Source organism: Xiphophorus couchianus, chromosome 1 (genome assembly GCF_001444195.1).
Source record: "Xiphophorus couchianus chromosome 1, X_couchianus-1.0, whole genome shotgun sequence".
Taxonomy (NCBI): domain Eukaryota; kingdom Metazoa; phylum Chordata; class Actinopteri; order Cyprinodontiformes; family Poeciliidae; genus Xiphophorus; species Xiphophorus couchianus.
In genome coordinates, this window is record NC_040228.1 from 8,793,078 (window position 1) to 8,806,919 (window position 13,842).

A 13,842-nucleotide genomic window follows, 5' to 3' on the forward strand; every position below is an offset into this window, starting at 1 on the left:
CTTTTCCCTTCCTGTCTTCTTTTCTCACTTTGACACTTTTTCCTCATCATTTTTCACCTTGTCATCAAAGAATTTTGCCCTTCTTTCAGGTTTCATTTTCCCTATTTTTTAAATCTACCTTCAGCTAATCTTCTCCTCTTCCTCCCTCCTCTTACCTGCTGTTTTTCCTCTTGCTTACTGTAATGTGGCTTTCCCATTTTCTTCTCATATCTGCTTAATCATTTGACTCCACTTCTTCCTCAATCCGCCCTTGTGTCCATCATTTGCCCCCCGCTGTCGTCAAAACACAATTTCCTCCTCCACCCGTATCGACCTATCTCGCCCAATCCCCCTGTTTTCTTCCTCATCCCCCCTCTTCCCCTCACCCTCATCATTATCCATCATTATTTATTAATTTCGTCCATCAGGATTACTTTCTGTCTGTTCGCCTCCTCCTGCCTCCTCCCCTCTCCTTCCCTCTCTCATCTGTCCATCATCATCCGTTGTTTTGACGTTTTTCCCGTTCTCATCTCGTAGCTGTCTTCACCCATCAGCCCGGTTTCATCTCATTGTCACTTTGCCATTCCATTTTTCCTCATCTTTCCCTCCAGCTGTTCATCTCCCCATTGACCTTCTCCTCCTCTCCTCCCCGTTATCCACTTGGCTTTCACCCCCTATGGGTTTATTTATCATCTTCATAGTTAACAGTGCAGAGAAACAATGAAGGTTTTTCATTATTCTTAATTCAATTTGACCTATTTTAATCTGTCAGCGCTATTGGCGGAGGAATGAAAGAACTTGTGTTTTTATGAAACTGTAAGATGCAATGCTCTAATGACTCCTTTTCCCAGGATGAGAAGAAAAATATTCACTACTGTTTCCTGATTGTATCCAAACATCCAGTAACTCATTCATTTAATTCAATTACGTTCATTTATTTTGTGCTACATAACAGTGAACGTCGTCTTACTGTACTTTGAGACAAACAGGGCAAACTCAGATTGGGAAATGTAGAAATATATTATAAAATCAATCCAATACTATCCAGTAATTTGCATTCATATTCGGCAATATGCATGTTGACTATAATTATAAAATGGTTTAGTCAAATTTAGCTTAAAACACCAACTGATAAAATATCCATTTTAATATCTACATCCAAATTCCCATTACAAATGTGCCCACAACTTTGTCAATGTCCTGTTAATGTTGAAAAAACAAAATTTCATGAATCTTCTTCAAAAGTTCTTGCATGCAATTAATATTTTACTAAACCAGGCTAAAACATTTTAACAAGATATTTTTGTTTATCTTTTCAGAATTTCAAAGCGTGGCCATGTGAATTTCTACATTTTATTCTTCTATTTATGTATTGCATTTTACAGCAAGAGAACAATTTCATGTTCCATTTCTTTGAGACTATGCTACTTTCATATCAAGGCAGAGAGGTTTGAATCTTGGCTTTTCAAATGGGTCAAAATTTGCACTTGGTGAAAATGATGCCACCCAGAAACTGTAAAGAAAAGTCACATGAGCCCTCTGCATGAAGCCTTTTAATTGGATCCAGTTGTGAAAACTTGTCATTTTGATGAATCTTCAAGGGATCACAGCAAATCACACCCAGCTTTTTGTACATTTTGTAAATTTGTTAGTTTTCTTCTTTATATATACAGTATATATATATCTTTCTAGAAATAATCTGAGGGGGAAAAAAAACACCCAGTGATGATTTCAGCAGCTTTAAATGGACTTTAGATGGAGAAAAACTCAAGCAATGACTCTGGCACTGTGAGGATTTGAGTTTTCTTTGTGTTTATTTTAGGTTTCTGAGTCTATTGAATCTCCGTGTTGTCCTGTCTACCCCTCGATTGTTCCCAGCTGTGTCTCGTTCCCTGCTTTACCCTCTGTGTATTTAATCCCACCTGTGTTCCTTCTTGTCTAATCTGTCTAGTCAAGTCTGTCTAGTCCAGTCTGTCGTTTTGTCTGCCGTCAGCTATTCATTTGTTCCAGTTGCTACCAGTTGTGAGCATTAGCCTTCCGCTCATCTGTGCTGCCTGGATTATTGTGCTTTTTTTGGATCATTAAATGATCACTTCTTCATTCCAACCTGGGTCCTCAGCGTTTTCCTCAGCACCTCTCAACTGCATATCATGACAGGCACAAGTTGCTGAACAGATTTCCTTAGGCGCCAACACCAACTTTAGCTAAAGTCGGGAGAAAATCCTTATTACCTGAGCTAGAAATTGAAGTTATCTTTACATATTAGGAAGGCTTATCTGATTCAACTTGGCGTGTTATGTACGGAACATATTGAACCATTTTCATATTTGTGGTGAAAAATACTTAAAACACACTAAAGACATCTAATCAAACAATTATCTGCAGAGTTAAAAAACACAAAACAAACAATGGCTTTTGTTTAATACACATATAGAAAAATATGAGCAAACTAAAAATGCTTGGTGTATCATTACATTTACCAAATGTTCATCAATGCATGAGACACTTTCAGCTAAATGCAAAGTTAAGAGCCTCTGCTTATACATTATTGCATCCAGTGTGATCTGGTTCTGTCTGAGGATGTATCTTAGCAGCCAGACAGTTTTTGTCTTTGTTAGATAAGGTCATTGTTAGTTATGTTCGAAATGTAACTTGTTGATGTAGAAATAATTATTTTCAGGACTATGTAACACATGGACACATTCTTTGAAGTTTTAACATTTTAAAACCCATATTTTATTGTTGTGCGCTCTGTAAGCGTTTGGAAGATTGTATTGCTCATTGTCTTTTAGCTCTCGAGGTAAAGTTGGTTAACAAAGACATAGCTGAAAACCGAAGACCTGCCTTTTACATGCATAGTGGTTGTTTGGTATCAGGGTAATTAAAATGTTCTTGTTGCCACCTGAAGAAACAACTATTCAGCTAAGACACTGCAAATATGCTCCCGCTGTGTCTGACCTCTCTGTCACCCCAGTCTGCAGTTTGCCATGTCTATATCCATCCCTGCATGTTATTCTCAGTGTGTCATCACTTCGTGCTCTTCCACCACCAGCTTCCCACTTCTTTCTGTCTCTGACAGCTATGTATCTGTCTGATTTGTTCTTTCCTCGTCTTCTAAGTTTTCTTTTTTCGTTCACGCTATACAGTGCAGCACGACACAATAAAATGCAGAATAATAAAGGACAGACAGAGCATCTTGTTTGAGGTATTTAGAACCTCTGAGGACTTTGATTAAATACAGCACTTCCTCCACTCTTATCCGTTTCATCGTTGGATCAAAAACCTTCCTCTCTTTATAAACGTAACAACAAATTTCTTCATAACCTTGAATTATATCCTAAATCGAATTTGAAAGTGTCTCTTGTATAATGCAGTGAGACTTTCACGTTTCACAGAAACAACTCGTGCCAAAAATTCAAACTGTTGCGCTACATTAAAGGAGATTAACTCAATTATATTATGCATGGTACACTTCAGAGCACAATGTCGGTTCACATTTACCAGTCCGATGAAACAAACAGTGTGTTTCAGAGGTTGTTATCCATCACTGTGGAGGAACAGGCAGCACACGACTACCCACCGTCTGGAGACACCAAAACTAAGCCTAATTTTTAACATAAAAATGAGCTGAGTTTGCTGCTGCTGTGGAGGGTGATAAATCATGAAGTTAAACAGCTAGGCGCTCTGAGCAGCAATTTATGTAAATTAGTTGCTGGAGCATAAATGCAGCAGCCTAAAAAGGCATAAATGGTCATTTTACGTCTGGCTTAAACACTTGCCCTGAGATAGTGGTCCTAACATGTTTTTTTGGATTTAAGGGGCCAGGTTGACAACAGGGGAACATGTTCAGTGTAATTCACCAACACAGTGTCATCCAGTTTTTTTTATAAGACAAATGTGTTTCAAAATCTCTCTGTACTTCAGCGTACTATTAGGAGCTGTCAGTGCGTGAAGCCACGTCTGCCACTGCTTTTTGCTTTTTGACGCCAAACCACTGAAGGACGCTTGGCTCTTACGCTGTGATGGTTCACACAAAACAGACTGACGTGCCGTTTGTGTCCTTGCTCAGATATCGAACGATCTCCCTCACCATAGTTCTCATAGTTTACATAGTGCGACAGAGGAGTCATTTTAGAAAAATGTAATCAGTACGTTCATCATTAGTCATTTCAGAATCCCTTGTTATCCCACAGCCTGTCTGAAACACATGTGCAGCGTATCAAGATGTGAGTGTGTGTGTTCATAAAACATGCATTTCAGCTTTTTTGTTTAGTGTGAGAGTCCAGGCTGTTAGAGAGAGACGAAGCAGAACAAAAAACAAACAAGAGAAGAGCATCTCCTAGAAACTGTAGGTGTGGGAAAGTTTATGTCTGTCTGCTTATCTGATCACTTGTGAAACAATATTTTGCGTCAGAGCTGGTTGTTGTTGTTGACATAGTTTTGTCCCCACTTTTAATTCTGTTTTTTAAATCTTGTTTTTACTACTATATTTTGTTTCATTCATACTAGAGTTTAAACTTAAGTAAATCACATGATTTTTTATCATTTAAGAATTCAGATGTACATTTTGACATGCCAATGTTGATTTTTAGATTACACCAATTTCTAAAAAAATAATTTATTAATTATTAAAAAGACTCTGTTAATTAACGTCATTAATTAATAGTATTGCTTTCTAGCCTTCCTTATTTGATGCAGTTATTCATAATCTTAATTAGACTAGAGGCATTCACACGGTATATGTGAAAAGCAGAATTGTTATAATATTATTTACATCATTTTAAAATAAGAACATGATTATAGACATTATAATGTCTTTGACAGTATATAAGGGATTACGACAATTGGCATGGGTACAATTATACTAACTGAAAACAGCATTCTGTGTTTAAATCCATCGAGAATATAAAACCTTGTTTTAAAACAAATCAATTTTACTGCAAAACATTCACCCTTCACATTATCTGCTTACGTCCTGTTTAAAAGTAGAAAGTAGTTTCCTGTCTCGCACCGTTTATGCTTCATGTGACTTCATTTTAAAGTTCTCTCTGACATAAAAATAGCTAACTCTGAGGCTCCCTTCTGTTAGCTTCCACACTAAAGAGGGTGGTGGTTGGTGGGACCACTTCATTTTTTGGCATGGTGTGTTCCTTGACCAGAAAGACATCAGATTTTAGAGTTCCTGGTTGGTAGTAACTGGTCTGCGGAGGTCTTTCTAACTTTTCCAGTCTTTATACTTAGTTATGGTAATTCTCTCTGAGCTTTGGAGACATTTTCTGATGCTTAAATGCGATTGAAAAGTTACCTGGATTGATCAAACAGGCTATTCAATACCGAGTTATCCTAAAGATAAACTTGAACAGGATATAAAAACTTTAAAAGTCCAGAAAAGCATCCCTCTTTCTGGACCTTTGACCTTTTTGGGCCTTGCAGCCGAAGTGTTAAGCACAGGTTTTACACATGCTGGTGCATTTGCTGAAGTTTCAGCCTTCTCTGCCTACACTTGGTCTTATGTTATATTTATGTCATATGCTTTTCTTCTTCTTCTCCACTGCAGAGCTCATTCAAAATGGCCGTCTGCTGACGCTGCCTTTGGAAGCAGGAGACCTCCACTCCCTGCTGCCTGATGAAGACAGGAGGCGTCTATACGTGGCCATGAAAGATAATCTTCTCTCTACGAGTCTGGATGACATCACACAGAACCCGCGGAAGGTATGAAGTGGAAGATGCACACATACCAATAAACCAAAGGAAGATAACCATTCAATGTGTGTGCGTTTTGGCGTAAATACAAACTGTTGTCACCCAAAATTGTGTCAAATAACAGCAGATTTACAAATCTGATAACTTAATCACTGACAATTGAAGAGCAAAGTCACACCCTTCTGACTTATATCCCATCAGGAACCCTTATCTGTCCTGATGCCTGTAAGCAACTTACAGCAGGACAAATCCTTCTTTGGACCTTCATTTCTAGTTAATTCATTCTTTATTGAAATATGTTTCATTAAGCAATATAAAGAGAATTTCAGCAGCAGAAGGATCATTTTCATCTTCTTCAACTGTTTGTGGTGAGCAGTGGAAAAATAGAAAAAGAGGAGACAAAATGGAAGAATTGATTGTTAAATTTACCAAAACTTTCTTTATCTCTTTTGTAAAACAAAATGAAAGCATCTAATGTACCGGAGTCTGATCATCCCACTGCTTTTTGTATGAGGATTCATATTTCAATGTTACTTTTGAACTAATCAGGAAGCCAGTATAAACAATTATGAGCTGTCTGCAGCTTTCTGTTAGACTTGCAAACATTCTAGCCTACTAAACAATATAATACAATAGTAAAGGTAAAGAAACAAATGCATTAAAACGTATTTTAGTAAAGAGGATGGTACGACAGGTCTGAGTTTTGTAAAATTCCAGAACATAAAGAAGATTTTCCACGAGAGTCCAGATTTGAGTTGGGATCAGAAGTTACTGACATACACTGGACTTGATGGAGAGAATTGAGAAGCCAAAGTCTAAGTATGTTTGTTCTGTTTAAGTGGCATTGAACAAAATGGGAATATTCAGTCAGCTGATCTTTAAACTGAGTTAGACAGTTGGTTATTTGGCATCTACCTCGTCCTAAGGTTTTTTTTATTTAAAAAATGTATATGCATGTGGACAAAACGTACAAATGCATTAGAAAGTCTCAGTTTTGTGAAAAATCAGTGATGGTGTGGACAGGATCCCTCCGGCAAGAAGCGTACACTTTAAAAAAACCCCAGATGATCTCGTTCCCATGCTGCAGGCACTGGTGCAGCAAAACTCACCAAACATTGATGTGGATAAACGTCATACTCTCACACAACATCAAATACAAAATCAGTTGAACAGGCCTCATATTCGTAGAGTTGCACATATGGGAGGAAACTGTCTACAGGAAGAAAAAAAAAGACCAAACAGTATACACTACCCTGATGTTTCACACCACATCCAAACGGCCAGACAAACACGTTAATGGCTGGCTGAGTTCAGGGTCACAGCAAGGACAGCGACAGCGCTGCCTTTTCATAACCGTGATCTGTCGGATCAAATCAATATCCTCATCAGTCAGACGCGCACGCAAGCTGTCAGGGGGACAAACAGGTAGGCGAGCAGACGAACAGCTTCTGAAACGGACAGACACACCGGTTCTTCCAGCCACCCACCCACTGAGCCCGGCTCGCTGCCAGTGGAAGGAGAGATAATTTTAACTCGTGACTTAGCTTCATGTGGGTTTTGCATTTTCACATACAGTATTTATAGTTTGTTTATACCATTTTATATTATGTGTAGTTATTTTCCCTCTTATGTTGTTAATATTCACAGTGCTATGTTCTCTCTCTTTTTTGTTTTTTGTCCAAACTTTTAAACACTGCGTGATTACATTGCAAACTCTTAAAAGAAGTGATTCTGGCAAACAGATTGACATGTAACTACTGCCTCCAGTTCATCCCAGGGCAGCCATTAACTATCGCCTATGGAGACTTTGACTTTGATGAGGCTACAGTTAAAAAAATAAAATAAAAAATACTGCAAAGTAAAAAAACCAAAAAAAAACCTCAAGGCATTGTTTTTATGTGAGCCTACAGCTGGCATCCACCATTACCCAGAGAGAGGTCACCATGGGTTGTGTTGTGTTTCTGTGGCTTTTTGTTTTCAAATTTCTCCTTTCATCGTTGCCCCTTCTCTGGTTTCGCAGCAGAACTTTCAGCATTTTCAACACTTTTCCGTCTTTTTTTGTTTTGCTTTTTCTTTTTTTTTGCCGTTGATTTACTAGCCCTTCACTCTTCCTGCATGTGGTTTCAGATGACGGCCAGCATGCTTTCCACAGCAGGATAAATTCCCATCAACCACAGCTTTCACCTGGTGGTACTCTTCCAGCGGTGGTCCGTGTTCCTGTCAGTGTGTGGTACTGGAGATTAGGCCGAGTGCGGTCACTAATCTAATCTGATCATCTTGGCTCCGCAGCGGGCTCTGCGGGAATGACTGCATCGGGGAACTATTACGGGACATTCTAAAATTGTTTCCTAAAACCACCAGTATTTTGTCACTAATGGCTTTATTTGACTGTGCGTCACATTTTTTTCCACGCAGTGGTGGTTTTCTGCTTGGACCACCAATTAATAAGTGCCAGATCATGCGCCTTTAAAGTATTAATTAGCATTTTTATATCTTGGAGTTTTATGGATTGTGATTTTTCTGAGAAATTGTTTGCTTCTTGTATTTTTTCAGAGCAGCTTTAGCAGTTTTTATGGTCATATCGCTTCTATCTCAGCCTCACGACTCTGGTCTCTGAGGGAATGACTGAGTCAGGGAAATAGTTAGATTAGTCATGTAGCTGCCATTGGAGCCTCTATTTCTCTCTTGCTTGCACATTATCAAGAGCTCAGTTATTTCCTCTCAGTTTTGATTTCATCAAAAAGAGTCGGAGGGTGGGGTTGGACCCATCCTGGGTTTTTTATTTATTTTTATTTAATTTATGTGATATTTAATGTGATTATGATGGGCGATGTGTGTTGTTTTGATTAGTGAAGTCAGACATTTTCATGGTTACCAGTACATGTTTCATGGAAGATAGTCTTACCTGAACCTAGAGTGAGCTCATCCTTCCAGCCCCCCACCATTCAAAACACACACTCACATTCACACACACTTTAACAGAGTCAGAGCAAGCAAATCGGTTCGAAAACTCAAAGTTGTCATTCAGCCACAGGGGCCTTTCATTGTCTCTCTTCAGCCTAAATATGAACCCTGAAACTGAATCGCCTCCATTAGATTTTTAACCCTGACTCTGCCGTTAAACGTTATGACATCCTATGAAATTAAAACCACATGGTTCAATACATTTTATTAAAATTTTATGTTAGTCACTATTTTGTGACTAACACAAAATAGTGCGTAATTGTGAATTGCTGGAAACTAATTCTCTTTTTAAGTTTTTCTTTTTTAACGAACAATTTTGAAAATAGTTGCAGACATTTGTATTACGGCCCCTTTATCCATAATGGCCCAGAAGCCCGCTGAGGTTCATTGGAGAAAGTTAATGAACAAACAAGGACACGAGGAACAGCAGGCAGGTCAGGGGAAAGTTGTTGAAAAGTTCACAGCAGAGTTGAACTTACTTAACCTCATCTGACAATCTGGTCAACATTACAACCAACCTGCAGGTCTTTGGTAAATCTGGTGGAGCGGCAAAGATCCTCAGTTCAGGCGTGAGAATCTGTTCACAGGACAACTATTAGTCGTCCGCTCTACAAATTAGTGAATTGAATGATCTTTATTAAAGCTTGTTTATGTGCTACCGTTGCAATACAGTTAAAGTTTTTGGATGTGCAGAGCTGGGAGAGCTACTGCATATCCTAAAAGGTGGGCAGGAATGCACTGAGTCTTCAATAGTTTGTTTAATAAAATATATTTCCCAAAAGTCCACATTCATTCCTTTAAATGTTCAGGTCTATTTATTTATTTATTTCTGCTGTTGGGCACTTCTCAATGCATGAGGCTCAATAAAAAGCAGTCCAATTCCTTCTGCAGGTGCGGTCAAATTGTGAATTAGTCATGCTGTCACGGTCCCTGCTGCCCTGACAGTTTGGCCCATTATCAGCACTCATCAATGCTGCCAGTTGGTTTTTATTTTTCTCCTCCCTGAAGCTGTTGCTCTGCTTATTCCATCCAGATTAGTCATGTGCTATTGGCTCTCCCTTCCTGGCTGACCGTCAGAGCACCTGCTGCTTCCAATAGTTGTTTATCAGGAACGTAGCACGAGCAGGAACGCAAACTTGAACAGGAAAAAGATTTTTTAAATGTCTTTCTCTCTCTGTTTGTTCTTGTTTCTTCCCTCCTTCGTCTCCTCCTCTCCCTGTCTTTCCTTCCCTGTAGCTTTTCTGGCCAGCCAGTCCGGACCGGGTCCAAGAATGTCTCATGGCTGGGAAGGATTCAGAGGTGATTCAAGACACACTCACTGATTCCAGCACAAACACATGTGATTGAATAACAACAGCAACATTTAAAACAGGAGCTTCCATGTTTTACGCAGGTAAACCATCGTTTAGCTCATCTCAGAACGTGATTTCAGTCAGAATGTTGCACAGATCAAAATCTCTTGACTGACAGATCAGGCCATATCACCTTTCTTATTTTTTTTCTTTTTAATTTTCCCTGCTGGCTGCAATGTGATACGACCAAACGAGACCTGCCTGAAATGTTCTGCAACAATAACCCCGAAACAGTTGCGCAATAGATTGCAATCTACTGCAGAACTGAAGCTGATTGAATCCGATTCATTTAAGGAACTGTAAACAAACAACACTCTGACGCTGGTAGGGGAATCAAGATTCAGGAAGAAACAAGCCGACACATTTAGAACTACAGATTACGATTGAAATTAAACAATTACTCTGCTGTTACTGAACACTCCAGTACGAAACGCTGCAGGTTGCTGCATTGTGTTAAGATGCTGCTCTCTTTGTGTGCATCTGTGTCTCTGAACAGCTGGATTGTGCGAACTTCCTGCGAGTTCTGCAGCCTTTTAATCAGACGCACCTGTACGTGTGTGGCACCGGGGCCTTCAATCCCCGCTGTGCTTTCATTGCTACCAGCATCTTCCACCAGGTAAAACTGCACACACACACACACACACACACACACACACACACACACACACACACACACACACACACACACACACACACTATCAAAATAAAATTACATATAAACTTGGACTTATAACTTAATCAATGTGCTTCTTAGAAATGAGCCTCTGTTAAAATGATAACATAGGATATATCTGTGCCTAATCTATCTTTTTTTTTTCAATATCTCACAGTGATATTTACACACTTTAATCACATACTCATATAAGTCATTGAGCGCACATTTACTTATGGATTATAGGTCTGGTCCGAGTTTTTTATTTGTTTTTGTAAGTAAAAGCGTAGTAGAACACTGAAGATGACAAAATGTGAAAAAAGTTAATAAGGTTCCTCAGAGGTTCGCCTCTGGAGAACCTTCCTTACTGACGTATAGTTATGAAGAGAAAAGATTAGAGAAGTCAAATGTATCTGCAGATATTTCCGTATTTAAGCCGGTGCTCGTCCTAGCCTCCATCCTACCTGTGTGATGGGGCTCCCATCCCCCTCATGGTGGCCCATGAACTGCTGAAATAACATATGTGGTGTCTTCCCCTATGCTCACACAACCTGTGAGGGTTTACCTAAAGTCATCTGTCCTTCATATGTGGCAACATTGTGCAGCTCACCAGACACCTGAGACTTAGTTGACATTTAAATGTCAAACACAGAGTAAAGCATGTCTAGAAGACGGGTGTGCACATGTGCCTTGTTTTCCAATATACACCCACACATAATATTCACTTAAAACACAAGAACTTTGGGGATTGTTCTCCTACCAGTTTTTTATACACATGTCTGGGTGCAATCCTCCAGTAGAGTGCTGAATGTTGTCTGTGTGTCTTGTAGTAGATGTGTGTCAGAAAGCAGCTAATCCCATGAAAGGCCTTGTGAGATCAGAGCAGACACGGCTCTTAGAGGAGCTGGTGGTACTGGCTGGTTTTAGTCTGGACTTCACACATTTTAGATTCCCTGCACTTAGCCTGATTAGCCTCAGTTAGCTGCTCTGTGTGTGTGTGGCAGCCATCTGTGTTGAGCTGGCTCAAACGCTCTTAGAGCTCATCGCCTCAATGAATAGGATTATTTTTAAATTTTACAATGGACTTATTTTAATATGCCTAACAAAACTCTGATCTGTTTCTGGTTTATTCAGCAGATTTGCTCACTTAATCTCGACTGTGTGGCTTTTCTTTTTAAGGCAGAGTACCAAACTCTCTCCTACAGCCAGACAGAGTGTGGGAAAGGGAAATGCCCCTACGACCCGTTCCAGAAAACGGCTTCTGCAGTTGTTGGTAATATTAATTATTCTTCAATGTAATTAAATGCTGGTTAGAGTTATCAATGTAAAACAAGGTGTAGTTATAATTTTCCACCATAATTTTCCACCTGTGGTTTGAAGATTTTTTTGATGTCAGGGAAAGTGTTAGGATGATCAAGTTCTTTCCAGCCACACAATTGCAACACTGACCCACATGTTGCTGCATACTAAAAGTTAGCTGGCAGAAGGATACCTTTAAGAAAAACTGAGTCCAGCAATATTTTTAAGTTCGTCTAATTGTTACTTGCTTTAAATAAAAGAGATGTTACATCTTTAACTTTCTCTGTCAACGCCATCACACAGTAAAACCTTCTGTCTCTGAAGATCATATTGTGAGAATCACATATCATGTCCCCACTTCACAGCATGCACTTGATGCAACATGACTGACGGTTTTGGGTAGGTGTTGATGATAAATATGTCAGATTATTTTAAGGCTTTATAAAGCCTGCTAAAAGCATTCAATGTTGAATTGGTCATTTAACGTGAGAAAAGCAGCCAGACAGCATGTGGGTGGGCAGTGGCAGTGTTGTTTACATAAGCATGATTCTGACTGTGTTTTGGATATTTTTGTTTTCAAAGCTTTCCCATAGTATATTACCACCTTAACTGTTGTAAAGACCTTTAGGCTGCTGAGTATGTTTACAGTAAGTCTAACTAAAGAAGAGATTCAATGTGTGAATGAGAGAACCATGACAACTCTGAACATATGCTGTTCAGAGTTGTCATGCAGTGTTGAATAAGGATGTAATCAATGGTTTTACTGTTTAGATGGAGAGTTATACGCCGGCATCACTTCAGACTTCATGAGTCGAGACTCCGCTTTCTTTCGGAGCCTCGGCAGGCGACACGTCATCCGTACAGAGCAGTACGATTCCACCTGGCTGCAGGGTGAGTCCCAGAACTGGAAACACATTTGAGAAACTCAAGCAAGTGCAAAAAACAAAACCTTAAGAAGTTTATTGATAATTCTACTAAGAATTTTGTTTTATTATCAGTAGAATTATTAAGGCAAAATATGTAAAGGTCTCATTTTTTTCTGACGCCTTTTCCAATCCACCTTTCTGTAATCCATGATGCTTTGCATGAACTGTGTTTACAACCTTCAAACCAGATTAATACATATCAACACATGGACAAAAACACATGGGACATTTAACTTTCACACCTTCAACAGATTAATATAATCATAGCTGCACCTTTGTCATAACAGCACACGTTTAGACACTGCAATATTATTAATTTAATTAAATACTAATGTGATTGTTTCTGTGCTTCTAATTAGTTGAAAAAACATTAATTGAATATTATTTTGATACTTTTCTAATTTGAGAATGCAGTAAGAGTTGGGCAGACTGGAATAACGATGATTGGTTCCTATCATAAAAGCTGACATCTACTTGCTTGCTATTCCTAAAACCTAAAATTGTGCCGTTCTGCTCTCAGTTGTGCCGTTAAGGTTTTTTCTTTCTGTGGAACCAATGTTTCTTTTCTGGGAGTCAGTTGAGAGAGTTTGTTATTTTCATTGACAAAGTGAAGATGCAAGATTTTCAGACGTAGTTCAAGTTGAATATTTTTTTTCTTTGACCACATTTGTCGATTGCTTTACTGTTGGCAGCAGAAACTGTTGTGTGCATGTTCAGTCTACACCTGCAGAAGACACAAGTCAAGCTTCTGATTACAGAAGCAGGCAGCCGACGTTGCAGCTAGCAGTCATGTCAGAACATGTCTGCGCTTTGCTGGCACATTTGTGAATATCAAAAAAAGGGGGAAAAAAACAGCTTTAGCAAAACTGCAAACCATTTACTTAAAAATGTAAGTTTGACAAAACACAATTAGCTGCCAAAAGAAACTGATTTGGTTTAACGTCTACAGCGACACCACTAGGAATAA

General features: G+C 39.0%; 1 protein-coding gene across 1 annotated transcript in view; it reads left to right on the plus strand.

The window, feature by feature from the left end:
* Positions 1–13,842, plus strand: part of sema3h (sema domain, immunoglobulin domain (Ig), short basic domain, secreted, (semaphorin) 3H) — a 62,311-nt gene that overhangs the window by 19,676 nt on the left and 28,793 nt on the right. The window contains exons 2-6 of the mRNA XM_028014460.1: positions 5,537–5,691; positions 9,883–9,945; positions 10,495–10,614; positions 11,830–11,923; positions 12,721–12,840. Of these exons, the coding sequence (XP_027870261.1) occupies positions 5,537–5,691; positions 9,883–9,945; positions 10,495–10,614; positions 11,830–11,923; positions 12,721–12,840 (552 nt within the window). The remainder of the gene's footprint in view (positions 1–5,536; positions 5,692–9,882; positions 9,946–10,494; positions 10,615–11,829; positions 11,924–12,720; positions 12,841–13,842) is intronic.